Here is a 19,575-nt window from a genome sequence, read left to right as displayed (position 1 = left end):
CCCACTGGAACCCCCCGATTGGTCCAAAGCATGTCTATCTCGGTTAAAAACAATCAATATATTTCAAAAACTATTAATTTGCGACGGAAATGAAGTTGATATTCGTGTTCAGCGCATCAATATTTAGTAGAAAATAGACAACTGGTAGCTGAGTGTGAGACGGGAGGGAAAGTAAAAAAATACCATTTATTTTATAAAAAGTAAGAGATTTTAAAGATTAAATTGTAGACCTAATAACTATGTCATGTCATGATATTATGGGAATGTAGTTACTGAGTTTTACGCTGGTTTTACTACCATGCCATCCATGTTAAGTTATTTACACATTATGGTGTTTGCTTTTACTTTCAGTTTTCAGCATCTTCAGTTGGGCAGGTCTCCTTAACCTTGGAATTGTTCTTGAACTAGATGGCTTTATTCCCAAGGCATTGGCTCCATTTACATTGGAGTATTTGCCTTTCCTAAAGACGGCCCATGGTGCAGTGTACCTGTACTGGGATGGAGTTGTCAACTTTCTACTCGGAATAGGGTGCATTGCCCTGTACACTTACCGGTCAGTATTTTATTTGTGCTGTTTTTGGTCCACATACAGCATACTCTGAGATAAGAAATGTCAGTTTAATTCATTTGGAACACAAATTGTAGGTCAAATGTGGTTTATAGAGTCCCATGACCTGAGACACAAGGGAACTCAATTCAGAGGCGTGAATATTTGTAAACTTCATTTGGAAAGATGATTGTGTTGAGAATATGAATATAATTTGAACGAAGTAAAGAATCACCTTCAGGATTTGTATTATTATTAAAATAAAGAATCTGTCCCAAAATACAGGGCCTCTTAGCAGCTTTTCCAAGCAGTTGTTCATGTTCATTCATGCAGTTAATTTCTCTCCTGTGTGTGGTTTTTTTTTTCAGAGAGACTCACAGAGAGGTCGGCTTGTACTGGGCTGGGTCTGTCCTCAATGGCTATGCAGTACTGCTTCCTGCTTATTTCACAGGTGTTTGTCCCTTGATTTAGGTGCATTCTGTAAATTCTTTAATTTTGCAGTTTCTGCTGATTCCAAGGAGATGTTGAATAAATTTTTCAGAAATTTTCATGGCTAACACTACTTCTTGAAATATTGGATTCATGTTTTTAGAGGTGGAGCTTGTTGCTTCTTGTGTCTTATAGAATGTCTAGTAATTATCTGTGAATGGTTCAGACATAGAGAAATTTAGAGAGGTCGAAATAGCTTTGGTCTAGTAGGCAAAGATGTATACATTAAGACAATACTGCTGAAGATGGCTCCTTCAGACTGGAAAAGGTTAGAAAGACAGTGCACTGGAGGTTATGGACATAAGTATAAGTAGAGGACATAAAGATTGTCTCCCTATAGCAAAAGATGGAGAAGGAGCTCTTGTGGTCTAGAGGTTAATGTGTTCGCCTCTCATTCAGTAGGTCGCGGGCTTGAATCTGGATAGCGACGGAAAATTTTGTTCTCTAAAATCTTCTCATTTCACATCCTTTCCTGCTCTCTGACAAAAACAATGTTCTGTTGTCTGCTTTCGTCTCCACTTTCTGCCCCCACCCCACCACCTCCTCTGCCCCTTCCTGACTCTTTCTGAACCCTTTCTACTGCTACTTCTTGACTCCCTTCTTACTGCTCCTATCTTTCAGCAACACCCCTGATCTTATGGTTGATAAGATCGAACACCTAGCCTTCTCGGATAAGGGCGAATAATCTCAGAGGTCCAGTGTGCAAGTTGCGCAAGTTAAAGATCCCTTGGTGGTCCAAAATCGATAAATGTAGGCTTTACCCGCCACCTGGGCAAAATTCAAAATTTCTTACCGACTGAAAATGTTTAATATGTGTCCGGCAGGCTCATATGACCTTATTCAGTTGCGAGCACCATAAAACACCCAACCAAAAATAAAAAGGTTCTTTAGCTGTCACTGTTCCTATTATTAGAGGGGCTGAAAGATTACGTTTAAGCACAGTAGTTTTTATCACTCTGGATCTATAATCATTGTTTTTATTTGTTTGAAATGTTTGAAAATCAAATTAACTTACACGTATTGTGGATGCAATTGTTTTTCAGCAGGAAAAGATGAGATCGGGTGGACGTTGTTTGCCGACTCTACCTTCTGTGTTATCCCCCTTTTGGCTCTCATCAATATGATTCATAATCGCACTATTCAGGCTCGCACTTTTATTAAGGTAAATATTTTTTTGAATTTCAGGTTATTCTTATGTTACCATCATGACACTTTTCATTTTTTATTTTAAAAAAAAGACCCTTGTTCTTAATTAAATATGTGCTGTCTCAATGTAAGTATTGCCATTATGATTGTCTCAGTATTTAATTTGCTGTCCATGCAATTTTATCCTTTTGTTTTAGAGTGACCTTATTTAGGCTGTATGTAACCCAAATAATAGCACTCCTTTCAGTCTATTGATTTGATTAAAATATAATTAAAAGTTTTAAGTTGGAACAAAAAGAATACAATAATTTGTTTCAAAATCAATTGTAAAACCCACAGTCCTATTGTCTTCAAGTAGGGGTGTGCGAGTCCAGTATTTTTTTGTACTTGTGTCGGAGTCTGGGTTATTGTGAAATACTTGGAGTGAGTACTCAAAGTATTAGAATCCTAAGTGCAGGGTCACAGGGTTGCTTTTCCTTTCTTTCCCTCAATACTAGTTTGCATAAGTATGAACAGATAACATAATATTACAGTGGGTGGTTGGCGGATGCTCTGGTGTGGTTTGCTTGTTCTTCTTTCCTATCAAACATCTATCGTCCTTATCTCCCCTTCTTCTTTTTTATGTTTGTTACTCTCTTGTAACACCTCTAATCAAATCTCCTGGCGCTCATGACCATATGCAGTTGCTAGCGCCGTAAAACCTCTACTAAAACTTTAAAAAACATTACTATAGTATGGTTTTCACAAACGACAAAGAGAAAAGGAGAGTGCATGGAAGCAAACTGTGTGTGTGTGGGGGGGGGGGGGGGGGGGTTGGACTTCTTTTGTATGGGAAAGGGTAGAGGAGTGCAGATCCACAATTTTAGCTGATATTTTAGTAAATAATATGTCAACATGCATACTACTTTTGTCTTAGATATATTTTATGCTACTTTTTGAATGCTAGGCTTTGTAAAAAATTTTTGTTTCCTTATTTTTCTGTAGTCAGTGTTAAATTTGAATTACTGAGATTATTTGAATAATGCACAAAAAGACGGAAGGAAAAAAACCCACAGTGCAGCAACAAACAAAAATGATGAAAAATGCAAAATCTTTGTTTTAGCTAAAAGCCTCCGCTGGGTGAAGGAAAAAAACAACTTCCAGAGTGAGTAATAGCAGGGACTAAATGCTTGAGCACTTGATGACTGACAAGATGATACGCATTTCCACAACTTTTGTATAATCATCTCTGTTAATGGAAGTGATTCAAAATTACAACCGCAATTATGGAATGTTTTCTTTTAGGTACTAGCACCTTTTACAACTTAATTTGAGTACTCTACTTGAGTGTTCCCGCTTCAAGATTTTAAAACAATTCATACACACTATTATGTAGCATTTTTCCAAGTCATTGAATGAATCTTTATTTACTGGGCCAATCTGTAGACATTTGACAATTTCCTATCATGTATTATTTAGGAAGGAGTAATTTTACCCAAATGCTGCTTTTGCACTGTTTGTCATGGATGAAGGAAAGAGGCACTCCAGCTGTACTCTCCTTTTAAGTTTGGTTGAGATAGATGTAAAGATAGGTATTTCAGTAAGCAATTTTGCTTAAAAAAATATTTTTTTTTATAACCCAAGATGAAGAAATCAATAAAGAGACACTGGTCTTTTAAGCTTTGACGAAATATCAGTTTTTTAATGCAGAAGGGTTAAAAGATGCTTCTCAATTTTGTTAGTCTTCTTTCTGTTATTTGTTGAACTTTGTTCTTGATATAAATTGTACAGTGAATTATTTTGAAATGGAAACGGTATTTGAAATATTTAGCTTTTTTTTTCCCTTTTTTTTCCTCCAGTTTCCTCCTCTGTGGAAGAGACCTGTTGATTTGATCTTCTTCCTGTATTTCTTCGTTGCTATGCAAATTGCAGTGATACGGGCTCTTGTGAGTATTTCCTCCCACTTAAAGATATGCTTGATGATGCTACTGTTTGAGTAGATTGTGTCCTCTTGTGTGAATTGAAGTCGGAAAACTTTTTTGAAAAGTACAAAAATATTGTGTAATAATAGCCAATAAAACTGTAAGTTGTCCTAGCTTACATGCAGTTAGCAGTGAGGAGCTTTTCTAAATCCTGATAATTACAATTCCAAGAATATCTAAGGCAGCATGGTGAAACCAGTCGCTCGTCAAAATAATGAAAGTAAAGAAACTGGCATTTTTTGCATGTTTGGAAATTTTTTTTGAATTTTTTTTTTTTGGCTTGACAACTTTCTTGTCCATTAAGGAACACATTTATGTATTGTGATTGTACTGAAAAACATTCATTAAAGGCACAAAAAATGTTTTGTTTCCACGGACTCTCAAGCTATGGAAATAACTAAACTTTGGCCGCCATTTCTCGGCTAATTTTACCTCTGAAACCTGGTAACCCGCAACCCCCACCTCCTTCTATCATCAATATGCTTACTTGTATCCAAGATGAATGGAGATTTTAAAATCTAAACCAAAACATATGAACATGCTTTAAGATGATACCAATAACTCCATGTGTCCAAAAATTGACGAGCGCCTGATTCCATCGCGTCGTGACACCTATACAATGTAAGTATGTCATTTTGGAGGATTTGAATAATTGGCTTCCTGCCGGGCCACTAAGCAGAGGTCATTCCCGAGTTTGTGACTGAAGTTGAGACAATGACTAATGTGGTCTATTTTAGCTAAAAATATATTACCGAGTACTTTTTTTTACTGTGAGCTATAGTGCATAGAGGTGTGGATTTATGTCTGTGGCTAGCTCTCTGTCATCTTTTTGTGTTTTTTTGCTCATCAGGCTATTCATGGTGCTAATGTGCCGATCATCAAGCAGTATGTGAAGTCTGCTGAGCCTTATCTCGCTGATCCCAGCGGAGCTCCTAAATTCCAGGTGATTGTTTTGTTTTTGCCCTTTGTTTTCGTTTCTTTTTGTTGTTTTGGTGTGGTTTTCTATTTTGTTGGGGGGGGGGGGGGGGGGGTGCAAGTGACACTTATAAATTAATATTGTATTTACATAGTTTAGTTGAGTTTGAATATGCAGGACGGGGGGGGGATATTCTATTTTATTTCTGTTTTCCGCTGTTTTCTGATTAACCTTGTTGGGTTTAAGTGAAGTCCAATGCTCTTCTTTTTTAACTATCTTTGGTTTCCGATATATCATTCCCTTTAAATAATTTTCAGTGCACTATGATACATATGTCGCCACTGGTGTTATTTAAAATGTGAAATTTTTGTGTGTCTCAGATTCAAACCAGAGGGGTTAGCCGTCTAGTACTGAACAGTGTTTATTATAAATTAAGAAGCAGACATTTAATCATTTATTTATGCAAATATGGTCAGTACTGAAATATTTAAGCTGGCCGTTGCCCGCTAATCTGTAATGAATGTCGTGGCAGTTAGTCATTAGATCAGTTTAACTTTGACTATCTGATAAGAATTCTTTAGAGTCACTCTTAAATATAAATGATTAAGATTTTTAGGTCAGAAAACAAGTCTCAATGTGTTCATTAATTTTTTTGTACCCTCTATCCTTCATCATCCAACTGTTGAAATCTTTTGTAATGACAGAAAAACCGAAAGTATACTTTTATGCCAACATTTACAACATATTTGGGTAGCTTTCGTGCATATTTTTGCTGCAGTGCCATGCAATGTACAAGTTTTATAATAAAATGTTTTAAATATAATACATTTAAATTCGAGACAGGGGGGAAAACTACGTTCCATTTTCTTTGGTGCGTGCCTAGTGATTAATATTATTGCCCTTATCCTTCTGGTGGAATGTACCAGTGAGCAAACTGCTTACTTTTATAGATGGCTCTACCCAGTTTTGATGCTAATTTATTATTCACGCTGTGAATCTATTTACCAATTGGTGTGATAACCACTTCCTCATACTAAACGTAAAAAAGACAAAGGAATTAATAATAGACTTTAGAGTAAAAAAAGACCAATTGCAACCCCTATTTATTAAAGATGAAGAGGTGGAGGTGGTAAGCTCTTACAAGTATCTTGGTGTAACAATCGACCACAAATTTGACTGGAATCCCCACGCTGCTCTTGTGCATAAAAAAGTAAATCAAAGAATGTTTCTTTTAAGGAAATTAAAAAAGTTTCCGTGTTGACAATAAGGTTATGTCCCTTTTTTACCATTCTATGATTGAAAGTGTGCTATTATTTTGTATTTTGCTGCTGGGGTGGGAATTGTAAGGTGAAAGATAAAGAAAAATTTGACAGAACCATTAAGAAAGCCAGCAAGATCTCTAGATATGATTTTATAAGAATGGATGAAATGTATAACACCACACGTATAAAAAGATAAAAAGCATTATAAACGACCCATCACACCCCTTTTCCACACAAATTGTAAGATCACGCAGCGGCAGATATGTTCCTCCAAAAACAAAGAAAGAAAGATATAAAAGAAGTTTTTTACCATCTAGCATAAGGCTTTTGTCAGAATGAGCATAGATGTGTGTTGCTCTTAGAGTATGTATCTGTATATAACTCCAAAGGTCTAGTATTTAAATTCCTGCATGTGGTTGAATGATGCATTTGATATGTACATTTTGTCAGCTTTACTTCTCTTTTCATATTGAATTTTAATGAGAGTAATATATATGATTTAAATTTTTTAATGTATACCTGCATGTGTTTTTACGGTCCTGTACAGCCAAGGAAAATTTCCCTCTGGGATAATAAAGTACTATCTTATCTTATCTCTCTTATCTTTTGTTGTCTGTTCCCAGATGCTGACGTACGATTACCTCTATGTGTGCTACTACATTTTCGCTATGTACGGTCTCTGGAGTCCTGGACAGCACTGGATGGGAGATTTCTCCCTTGTACATGCTGGAGCAGCGGGACAGGTGAGAATAGATAGGGTCACGGCTATGCTTTGTGTTGTTAACTCTTCCTTTGTCTTGTAGAAAGCAGTTGTCTTATGGTCATCTCGGACAGTGCTTTTATAATAAAAGGGTGCAAAGTGGGAAGTGGTTGGATTGTCTTGGAAAGGTGACTGTTACAGTGGTTTTTACTATATTGACACTTTTTAATTTTTTAGCTTTTTACTTTTTTATGTGATAACAGGTTGTACGAAGAGTCTTGGGAGATCGTTATTTTCTTAGATAGCCTACTAGTTTCAGTTACAGTGGTGTCCGCCTAACAGCAACCCCCGTTGGGAAGCAAACCTTTGTTGATGTAAGGTGGAAGTTGCTGCAAACTGAATTTTCAAATGGGTGGGGGGGGGGGGGTATTCTGTACCCACACCCCTCACTCACTTTCTTATCTCATGATGTGATGATGTTGTTATGTCGGAAAGTGAGAATAAAGGCAGCATCAGTGAGCCACTGCTTGAACCATTGTAAGTGGTATAGAGTCATTGAAAAATTTTTTGTCAGACAATTATTTATTGCAGCAGAGGATGCTGTTAAAGGTGTTAATTTATGGAGAATTGTGTTAGACAAACTTTGGTTGCTGTTAGATGGAGGTTGCTCTTCTCTTGGTTGCTGTTAGTGGACACCACTGTAATTCTGAGGATGTTCGGGATCAAGTGATCAGCGAAAATGTGTTTGTTCAATCAATGCAAAGTTTAATGGAAATGTTAAGTTATGATTTGAAACTTTAAGCTAACTAACTGTAGACTGTCAGGTCTAGTAACTTATCACAACTGATACCCTGTCTATAACTATAACGATCGCTTTTCTCTGTGATCTTGAGGAACCGTTATGAACACTAAAAAAAAGTACATCTGAACCTGTCAGATGTAGTTGTTTTTTTGTTTTTTTCTGTCTCATGGGTTGCATAACATTGAAAAGTAGGACCGGACCAGTTGAATTATGATTTCATTAAACAGCTTGTTTCTCCTCCCTTCAGGCCCAATTCACCTACATGGCCGGAGCTCTCAACTCTCGTACTTCCAAGAGCCTGCGACCTCCTAGTGGTGGAAAGGGAGCCATTATATTCTGGGCGGTCAACGGAATCTTGTTCGTCATGCCCCATCTGTTTGCCCTCTTCACGCAGCGCGATACTGAGAAGTTTGGAAGGACACAGACCATTGACTTTGCCAGCCCAGTGAGAAAGTATGTGTACAAGTTCAAGGAGACTCGCTATGAGAGGAAGGTGGAATAGATCTCACTTTGCTTGTGGCTCTGCTGCTGACTGATTTAGTGCAAAGATTTATACTCAAATTCGTTGCTTCAACTACTATTTTGTTTTTGAGTTTATTTTAGTACTTAAAGTCCACTTGTTGGCAGTCTTTATAGAAAAAAGCTGTACTACTTTAACTTATCTGATTTTGTTCCAGTTGAATTTGGTCACTTTCAGTTGGGTACCAGAGTGTTTTACTAGTAATAGTTCTAGTATCTAAGTTCTTTTCTGGATAAAAAGGACCGTAGACCATAGACCATATTTTTACCACTGGTTTATTTCAAGATTTAGCTAGATAATGCTAAGATGTTCTTGATCCCATCAAGTATATTTTTTGTGAAGTCTGGAGAAATATTTCGTCTATTAAATTCACCCCTGTGTGTCTGTGAGTGAACGGTTATTTTCTGCTCCATTTTAAAGCAATAGGCTCTTGTGCAATGGTCACTGGTATTTTTTAAAAGTTCAGTGTGCCTACAATCGTTGAATGTGCAATGAACGTTGGATTGTTGACAGGTGTAACTATAGGTAGTCTGTGGTAACAAAACAGAGATCTTGCCTTTGACTGTGCTACTTTTCAGCATTGCCAATTACTCCAGTCTGATGATCTTCCTATCTCAGCCTGTCTTATTTTCTGATAGAATGTGAGAGATGCTAGATTCGTTATCCTTGATGCTTGAGACTGTTGTGTCCTGTCCGTATTTGGTACTATTTGTTGTCATGTAACTGTAAAAAGTGAAATTTCTTCATGTTATTCTCTATAAACTTCTTGCACCTTAAGGCAGCAAACTGAAGCAAGTGCTATATCTATCCTTGCATACTCTCATTTTATTGTCACTGTTGATGTCAAACTCTAAAAGTTTGTTACGAATCTCTGAAAGATTTGCAATTCACCTTCTACTTTCACAAATGTACATTTTTTTCTAACTTGTAAATTTTTACTCTGTTTCGTTACTATACACTTTGGGGGTGTGGTTTTTTTTTCGCATAGTGCATTATGAAATTTATGTTATTGCTGGCTTCATTGGGTTAAGAAATCTAAGTTATCATTGTGTAGAAATCTGAATGTTCTGCAACATATGAAGTGGAGTCCTTTAGCCCCTTTGTTTGCTCCTGCTTGCCTATATGACATTACACGTACATCATGCTAAAAGCCTGGCGCTAATAATATTCTTCTGTACAGAGTTTAAGCCATAAATGCTGCGTGGATTTGTATTCGGAAATAAAAGATGCGCATATCGGTTCTAAATTTGCTTGTATTTCTTTACTGCTAGGCTTGCAAGCGATCGATAAACACAGTTGTAGGCTTGGGGGCGTAAAATGTAAACATCGAAATGACTTTAAAAAGTCAATTAAATTCACTTTTTGACTTAGATTTGCAGGTTATTCGAAATTATCAAAGAGATGGGAGGAAAAGGGGAATAAGAAAAGTGGGAAAAGTGACAACTGAAGACCTGGTGTCCAAAATATGTCACGAGTGCGCTGAATCTAGATCTAGCTCTAGATCGCTCGTCCATTTACACTGAGACATTAGGGTACTGTCCTGGGAAACGAGCTCCGCTGAAAAATCAGTGCTGACAGTAGGAACGCATACCTCCTGGCAACGAAAGGGTTAATTGCTCCTTTTGAAAAATCTCCTATGGGCACTTGTCAAGACATTTAAACAAGCTAATAACTCACATATCTTAATATTTTTTTCGTTAGCATTGTTAAAAATTTGAGTTTGAATTTTACACCTTACATCTATTTTCTCTTACAAACGGCTTTTGCAATAGTCATCGCTGTTTTTTTGGGGGGGGGGGGGGGGGGGGGGGGGGGTTGTCATTGAGAGAACTTATTTTCTGCCATGACAAAGAACCTGGTTCTGTTCCCAATACCGGGCATTAGGATTGGTGTTAACGAGATTTTTTTCATGTTGTTGATCATAGGGTAGGTGCAAAGAGGTTATTCATAATCTTAAAGTTAAAGCTCACAGCAGTGATGTCACATGTGTCAGATATGGGGGCCTTCTTACCCTCATCAGCATGCCCCCATTTACATGAACAATCTGACACACCCCCCGCGCTCCCTACGACGAGCTCTAGCACGCAACCCCCGTTTGTTTACATGGGGGAGATCACTGCCATAAACTCGTACTAAATATAACATCTTTGGGTAGGTGGCATTGAGTGTCAAGCTTTCTTTGATAATATTGAATGACTAGCTTGATGACCACAGGCCCGCTTCATCTTTTCTCGTCCCACCATCCCATGTGTTCAAATGCATTTACCTTTACTTGGTTTTAGTGTTCATTAGTATTGCCATGTGCATACTTTTTTTTATTGATGTGTGTACATGTAGGCTACTGATTTTACTTTGTTTTGTGATTTATTATTTAATTATAGTCTTACAATTTTAGTGACGATTCAATAAAATTACATCATCTGACATCTCCTCTTTTACAAAGACACAGACTAATGAGTACAGGTATAGCTTTAAAAAAAATACAAAATCACTTTCATTGAGATCATCTGAAAGTCGGTCTTGGATTTGTGGTTCAAAGAATACAAAATCACTTTCATCGTATGACATAGTGAACTTGTTCTGCCTTCTTAGAGGTTTATTCGTATTTGTAAAAAAAAATAAAAAATTCTGAACTCAGATTCTTCCCATGCAATTCCTGCTCATTCATGTTTTTTTGTGAATATGGGTAGATGGTAGTTTAGATGTCTTGCTGTATTTGCGAAGTATTTTTTAAATTTGCGTACACTGTTTTTTAAAACTTTTATTTTTGTATTGTTGTCGGTTTGAAATTTATTTATTTTGATTTTTTCGGCTAGAACTAGATATTTTTTATACTTAGTGCATGCTACTGTAGACTCAGTTGTCACAATAAATATCATGAGACATCAAAGTTTGGTTTGTCTTTGCATTTCTATAGGTACTGATTTCATAATTCACAGCAGAAATTTTACGTATCATGACGTGGTTGAATCAGGCATTCGTCAATTTTTGGGCATTTGGAGTTATTGGTGTCATCTTAATATGTTCATTTATCTTGCTTTTGATGAAAAAAGTACCTATCTATCTTGAATAGACGTAGAAGTTTACAAGTGAAGGAGATGGGGGCCGCCTGGTGTCAGATTTAAAATTAGCAAGAAAATGGCTGCCAAAGTTTGAGTGTCCTTCTAAACTGCAAATTTACATTTTTTTATGCCTTCGGTCAATGTTTTTCCTGTAACCTGCACACAGAAAGTAGAAAGGTGTTTTTAAATGGACAAGAAAGGTCTTGAGTGAAAAAGAGAATAGGAACAAAAAAGTTGCCTTGCAGCAGTCTTTGATTAAATTAATTTGACAAGCGCCCAATTTCACCACGATGGCCACAGTTTTGTGTTGGCCATACATGTAACTTAAACAGAAGCTAATCTAATCATTACCAGGGATACATTTAATTTTAGTCAGCAGTCTGACCTGACAGAAAGTTTAAAAAACATTTTTTTTTGTTTCTTTGTTTTTGTGGCTGGTACTAGTGGTACTGGTATCCTTGGTTGGAATCCTTAATCCCCATATCTATTAGTAGTGAAACTACAAATAAAATAGGTAACTCCATACATTTGTATTGGTCTGGCTTTACTGCATTTTTATTTAACCTGTGGCATTGGTGATCTAATAGTTGGGCTTGTTACCGGAAGGTTGTGGGTTCGAACCCTGTCAGGGGCCTGTTGTGTCCTTGAGAAAGACCTTTTTATGAATTTTCACCATTTCACCCATGTGGTAAAGGGTACCCGACTATAGACAACAAAAAATCTTGTTAGTTCGTAGTGTCTGAGGGCTTAATCAGCTTGGCTGCTAGCACTTGTATACCTTCTTCTGGCTGGGAAGCACAGAACGTTTCTGAGTGTTCTAGGGTCTGCTGGGGTAATAATAATAATAGATTGTAAAGCCCACAGAGCTTGCTGTTGAGTAGGGATACACGCTAATAATTATTATCATTATTGATTTCAAAATGGTAACTACGGTACTGCACGCTGGCTCTTATGAAGAGGCATGCATGCTTTTTCATGAGTCATTTTTCTGCATAATTGATCCAGATCTTTCTTAATTGTGCCATGCACCGCTATTAAGTTTTTGCAACATGTAAAAAATTCACACCTTAAACTGACATGTGATTACTAATTGTTGAAAGTTTATTAAGAATTTCAGTGGGTGGTTGGTGGGTGCTCTGGTGCTGTTTGACCATTTTTTCTATCAAACATCTATCATTTTTATCTCTCCTCCTTTTCTGTGTACTGTAAGTTACTCTCTTGAAACATTTCTAATCTTTGGCACTTATATTATGACCTAATTGTGCTGCAGCAAGTGTCGTAAAACACTTACTAAAAAGATTTGTTTGTTGGGGTTAAGAAAAGCACATCAACACAATGGTCATATCATTTAGAGCAGGGAGAAAAAAGACAAGACACTTGAGACAACAGAGGGAAAGTAAAGATGAAAGCATTTAATAAAACACACAGTCACCCTTTGTAGGAAATTTGGTCAGCATCCCCAACTTGCTGTTCTGAAAAGCCATAATCTCATCTTACACTGCCTCTATAAGTATAAGTCGATGGCTACTGAACAGTGAAGGATATTCAGTCTAGGCTTAGTCTTGGTATCTGTTAGTAACTGCTACACCCAGAGTCTGACTCGCAAAAGGCATCTCATGACAGCAGATACACATTCCATCACTGCCCAGGGCCCAGCAGATTTGTGTGAGATGATGATAGGTGTAGAAGTAGAAGTCAAAGAGGTTATATTTTTAGCACTAGAGTTTGCGGAAGTGATGTCCCCCTCGTAAACGAACGGGGGCTGCATGTGCCCACTTTGGAGGAAATCTACAAGCTTGCGCTGAAATATGGACGCAAGGTAGCGTTTATTGGAGCTCGTGGGGAGCAGGGTGGGGGGCTCATATTGTTCATGTAATGACACGCCAGCCATACCAACGAGGGTAAGAAGGCCCCGAAGTCCGACACGTGTGAGGACACTGCTGCGAGCTCTAGTAGTATTATATAACCTCTTTGGTAGAAGTACACCTATAATATGGCTTCATCTGGGAGTAGGAATCAGGAATCCCATTTTCACCAGTGGCAGGACTACATTTAAGTCAATACCAAAGATGTTACACTGCAGGGTGGTGCTGAAACATTTTCCTCTTTTGCATTATGGGTGCAGATCTTCCAGTCTCTTTAACCCTTGCCAAGGATTTGGGAATGGTAAGCTACTTTGTAGGTCCAACTTCTTTTTCTTTTCCTGTGGTTTCTATCTTCCTTTTTCCCTTTAAATGATCATTATTGTTTCGACATGCTTCTCTCTAATACAACATTCCTCTTGCATCTTTCTCAACCACGTACGAAACCAAATGAAGGAAGAAAAACACTTTGATTAAAAAAAAGTGATAGCTTCTTGTTTGCTTACATATACATGTACAATGTCATACTCAGTTTTAGATAGCAAAATGAAAATACATTGGCACAGTCACACAGCAAACAATAACTTGGTCAATGGTCCCAGACACAAACATATTTAGCTTTAGTAGTAGTAGTAGTTAGAAATAGATTTCAAGCCTATAAGGCCAAGCTCTAGTTTCTTTTAACGTTCAGTCAAAAGTATAATGAACACACTGAGTGAGCCTTTTGAGTGGTTGCAAAGGATAAAGACTTTCTCCTGGACTTGCAAAACTTACACAGAAGCTTCCAACATGTTTTTATTCTAATTGCGACCCAAATATGATTTTCACAGAACTTTTTCATAACTTCTTTCGTATAATAATAATAAAAATTAGAAAACTGTCCTGTCATAAAATGTGAACATCGACAGAGAGACAAAATAGCATGACCTGTCCGATGGATGGGCCTTGTCTATAGATTGTGCCCCTTCAGAGAAATATGTCAGAAATTGTTGCGGTCAGTATTTGTCAATATCTACCTCTGTCACCAAGGATTCCTCTGAATAAAAAAGCATCTTAATCTTAATTTACTGTGATGTTACAATTACAATTAAATACAAACTCTCAGTCACAAAATGGTGTAAAAAACATTCCCAGACATCAGAACTGACCTTTGACTAATAGTTCCATTAATAATAATAGAAACAACATTTCAGATATATAAAGCATAAGAGTGTATCTTTAACCCTATCCGTACGTCGTGTTTTACTATCGTATCCATACGGCATGTGGAGCTCTGTGCCACCACTTTCAAAGAGGAAATTTACTCGTTAATCCGATCCGTACGCTTTGCGTAGCAGTCTGTCAAAATGATTTTTTGAGAAATACTGAAAGTTTCAAAGAGACCTTTGTACTAGAAGTATTCTAAAATGTGAAGAATACAACCCCAGGGGTACAACATGACCCCAGGGCATACGGATAGGGTTAAAGTGTGAAGCAGAGTTTGTCAACCTTTTTATGGCCAGCGTCTACTTGAGCCACCTTTAATAAGAGGCTAAAGTTTTTGTACCACCTATCACGTATTTCCAATGTCAATAAGGCGTGTTACTACCTGGTTGACCAAATCACCCATGAGCGAGCGCAACGCCCATTTAGGCAAGCACTGATGTGTAAAGTTAAAGTCCCCAGTATGTTCTGCCGGGTTTTTTTTTTTTACCAGAGCATGCTTGAGCATGTGTGAGTGAGAGATGGGGAAACAGAGGAAAACAGTAACAAAAAACAACTTGCACACATACAAGTCCTCAATCATACTCAATGAATTACTTGTTATTAACTGTCACTCTCAGACACTGTGAGGGTGAGAAAAGTTTCCAGAAAGGACAGGACAATCAAGTTTATTGTATTGTATTGTACTGTATTGTATTTTATATTCAGTGCCCCTTGTATCGCCGTATGGGATCTCTTCTGAGCCAAGGCCTAAGACTGCCTGCCAATGAAGAGAGAGAGGAAAACAGAACAACTCGAAACAACTCTTCACACTATCTTCCACTCAAAAAGATTACAGCAACGGTTAGGTTCAGATCTGGTTAAGAAGGGACTTGGTGCTTTGCGCATTCACTACAAAATATGAGACTGCAACTATAGCATACAATATTAAGATAGAAACATATCAAAGCAAATCGTTTTGAAAGCATATAAAATTGCATTTGGCACATTGCTCATTGCACACATACACATTGCATACCAAACAGTCTTTCACCCTTGCCAACGATTTGGGAATGGCAACCTGAAAAATTAGTCCTTCAGCTAAAATGTGAAGGAGCAAAGAAGTGACATTTCAGGATGCTTAGAAATCTTCCTTTTGCACAGATTTCCATTGCTGACTGTAAAATACAACAAATCACTGGAAACATTTTGAGCTATTGAGCATTATGTTAAGGGAGTTCAACTATCAAAAGAGAACTCTTAATTGCGGAGACGTGAGGTGTGAAGAAGGAAAGAATAAAATATTTGGAGAAACAGCCGACCATAACAATATCTTGGAAAAGTAAATTGCAGAAAAGAATAAACCAAAAATGCAGGCTTAAAGAAAATCTACAACCATGACAATTTTACTTCACCCTTTCACAGCTACATGTATTTATTATAACTATAAGGATTCACAACATAAGCAATAAAACTTTTTAAATTCTAGTTTCTAAAGGATAACGGGCTAACATTGCATTTTTAGGCCATTTATGTCACCATAAACATGCATAGTATTATTAAAAATAATGAAGAATGAATAATCTTTGTTTTTTGTTGTTGTTTTTTTTTTCAATCAGGCCAGTAAGAACATCTAAGACTGACTAAGAAGCAATCATTTAACCTCTAATACTGTACAAATAAACTGCCCTAGAGAAAAAACGAAATCGAAAAAAAAAAAATGTTAAAAAACCCCCAAAACATTTGTTACAAAACATTAGACTGATCTGATTATTCCTCTTTCAGATACAAGTTAATGACATTTTTATAAAACCGATACGATTTATCAATCACTGTCTATGAGATGAAAAGTACCAAAACAACAGCATACTCTCAAATAGATAGGATTGAATGTCTTGATTAATTCAATCTGAAGAATGTCAAGGAAAAGGAACTCTACTACATCAAAGATAGAACATAACAAAATAGTTCACTCGGCCAAAAAAGTGTCAGCGGAAGTCCGTGCATTGGTACAGATGTCGCTGCAGTCTTTGTTTTGAAGCTCTCTTTCATTTCTCTAGAAGAAGAATAGCAATAGCACCCCCTTTCGCATCAGCTGTTCCGGTTCGCTTAGTGTGGAATTTTGGGTTTATTTTATTTTCATGACCACTCGCTTCTTGTTCTAAAGCCAAATTAAATTAAGAAAACAGTCGACCCTTCCACCTGAAGAGGACTTTAGTCAGCGTAACCATTTAAAAAGGCGTTATTCTGAAATTTAAATTATAATTTATACAAAACTTGTTAATTTCACTTTGATTTTTTTTCCACACTAGTAGGGTTACTCTATTCACAAAGAGGGCACCATCAGATTTTGAGGACTCTTTTTTAATTGGTTCAAAGAGAGGAGAGAACCATCTTGTTATACAGAATCTTTGACTACAACTACATGCCAACCTTTTGTCCATCAATAACAAATCAGATTTAAACACCAAAGTACAGTTGCTGACAATAGCTTAGCTCTGAATACAGAGCTGAAGAGACTTAATGCATAGATATATAAAGACATTAGGCAGACTCATACTGCACAATTGATTGATACATTAAAAAATTCCAATCAATATGGTTTTTTTTCCCTAATGTTCAGCATTCTAATCGGAATGGAATTAAACTTCTTGAAAAACATTCAGTTTGTTAATATAAGCACAATGAACACATGTTGCTGTTTCACATAAAAAGGCTATACATGATGCACCGGGTGTCTAGACAAAAAGAGAACCCACTTAAACGGCAATAACTTGGTCATCTTTGAGCCAATTTTAATAAAACTTCTCAGAAGTAAAATTCAACCATGGGGCGTTACATTTGTCAATATGAAAAAAAATCAATACGTCCGAAAAATATCAAATCTCTAAAATTTCAACTAAAATTTACTGACAGGCAAAACTTTGTAACTTCTTAAAAATCAACCATACTGTTTTGTTTCAAATAGTCACTATTTGTGATTTGAAAAACAAATTAATACAAAATTGATATTGCTAAATAAACTCAAGGAAAGTTGTTACTATTTAAATCTCCAGGTGTAGACCATTTCTTTCCATACAAGCTTCAATTAATACGCCACTGGAAATTTTGAACTACCCTGTGGCATGTTTCTGGGTGGATTCTTTGGACATCCTGTTCGACATGGAGTTTCTGCTGTTCCCTTGTCTGAGGGTTGTTTACCTAGACTCTGTCTGTCAAAATCCCCAAATGTAATAATTGAAGGAGCCCAAGTTCAGGGAATGTGGTACCCATTCATTTGTAAATTTTGGCTTATAAATAGAGCATTCCCCAAGCCTTTCTTGCAACCATATCAGAGCCTCTTGATGTGTAGTCTGTGACCTATCCCACTAGAACCAGGCCTCTACAGTATAACACATTCTCCTCCTCAACTTTCTCAGCACGTTTAGAAATCCATCTAAGGTGACAGTTGTGGTTTTACCGTCCTGCTCCTCAAACCAGAACAGGCTGATCACACCCCTGAAGCTGAACGTTTATAATTATAACAAGTAAAATTCTGCGTTTTACCCAGTTTTGATTGAAACTTTAAAAACTTGATATTTCTCGAACACATGATTTAACGATTTTCTTTATATTTACAAAATGGATGTCCCCATCCTTGAATTTTATACTTTAAAAAAATAAGTGCAGAGATGATAAAGTTATTCCCCTTTTTGAGTGGGTCCTTTTTTAAAAAGAGGCATCCTGTATTATACGAAAAATGTTTTCTGGTCATGGATTGCTATAATAACAAACACTTTAGAAACAAACAATAAAGTTATAAGGGAAGGACAAACTCAAGTTCTTCCTCAGTGACAGATACTAACTCTCACAGAAATACAAGAAACTGAGATGTTCTAGTACCACAAATCTCAGATTTTTGTGATCTATTCTATCTATCCTGAGAGGCTAAAGGTGAAGCGCATGGCTGGATGATTAAAGCAAAGAATAATGACCTTAAACAGGGGGCTTCCATACATCTGCAACATACACACAACAGACACAAATGTTTTTTGTGCAAAATCCTGACAGACAAATAACAATTACAAAACAAGTTCAATAACACATGACAACATTTATATTAAATATACATTATCTTTTCAGTGCTGCTCAAAGTCACTTTACACTATTTGAAAAAAAACAACCCAAACTGAACTGAACACTTTTCCATCTTTACCCCCATATGCATTTTACAAAAGAGAGAAAGCATGGCCATGGAAACAATGAAGAACACAGCAGTCTCAGATTATTTATCTTATGTTGTAGCCTTACTTGGAGAAAATATGTATGGCATCATTTTCTTTTCTTTCTTTCTTTTTTTTTGGCGGGCATCATTTTCTTTTCTTTCTTTCTTTTTTTTTGGCGGGGGGGGGGGGGGGGGGGGGGGATTAGGCTGAGTTTGTGACATTTTGATGACATTTAATCTATTATACTTTTTTAAAAAAGCTTTAACTAAAGAATGTCACTATTTTTTAATTTGTCATTTGTCAAATGATAAATAGACTAGCTTGCAAATATATCCCTAAATAATGCAAGTCAACAAAATTCTTGGTGCAAAATAACATATTGAAGGAACTTCCAGCAACCAGAAGCATGGCATGAATAGAGTTAAAGTGACTGAATGGTAAATTGTAAATGTTCCCAATTCTTTCACTTGAAACCATCAAATTCATTAATTCCATGAAGCGTAGCATTGTGCATTTAACAACATAGCATCACAAACCAAGATCATTCACAAATGCTGCTTTATAAATACAAGTTAGCAGTATCGACAAAATTCAAATGTGAAAATCAAAACTTTGGAGGCACTGACAAGAAAACAAATCACAAGACTCAAATGAAAATTGTTTCCACCTAAACATAAAAAAATAACATAGATCTACTACTCTATATATTCTATACATCTAACTCCAGACAGGTACAAAACTGTGAAAAATGCTTCACTGAAATTAACTAGCATATAAAATCTGCAAAATACTTCATCAATTCCAATTAAAATTTCATTTAAAATTGCCAAATTTAGTACAAAGAACCGGCTGTTTCTTTACAAATTTAGCACAACATGGCTCTTGAGAACTAAAAAAAAAAATTTAAAAAAATTAACCTAA

The 19,575-nt window shown here is 36.6% G+C and overlaps 1 protein-coding gene across 3 annotated transcripts in view; it reads left to right on the top strand.

The window, feature by feature from the left end:
• Window positions 1–11,233, top strand: part of LOC101859587 (transmembrane 6 superfamily member 1) — a 13,480-nt gene extending 2,247 nt beyond the window's left edge. Inside the window, exons 2-9 of one of the 3 annotated variants that reach the window (XR_004858910.1) lie at window positions 352–553; window positions 916–998; window positions 2,080–2,198; window positions 4,021–4,107; window positions 4,994–5,086; window positions 6,945–7,064; window positions 8,071–9,799; window positions 9,896–11,233. Coding sequence is in view for 2 of the 3 variants with exons in the window: in XM_005104856.3 (XP_005104913.1) it covers window positions 352–553; window positions 916–998; window positions 2,080–2,198; window positions 4,021–4,107; window positions 4,994–5,086; window positions 6,945–7,064; window positions 8,071–8,325 (959 nt within the window). In the remaining variant the exon portion in view is untranslated. Of the gene's footprint in view, window positions 1–351; window positions 554–915; window positions 999–2,079; window positions 2,199–4,020; window positions 4,108–4,993; window positions 5,087–6,944; window positions 7,065–8,070 lie in introns of all 3 variants that reach the window. The other 2 variants (XM_005104857.3, XM_005104856.3) reach the window with 2 other exon arrangements.
• The last annotated feature ends 8,342 nt before the right edge of the window (window positions 11,234–19,575 follow it).

Source organism: Aplysia californica, unplaced genomic scaffold, assembly GCF_000002075.1.
Source record: "Aplysia californica isolate F4 #8 unplaced genomic scaffold, AplCal3.0 scaffold00439, whole genome shotgun sequence".
Classification (NCBI taxonomy): Eukaryota; Metazoa; Mollusca; class Gastropoda; order Aplysiida; family Aplysiidae; genus Aplysia; species Aplysia californica.
The sequence above is the reverse complement of the archived record's forward strand: the minus strand, read 5'-3'. Positions and strand labels throughout refer to the sequence as shown.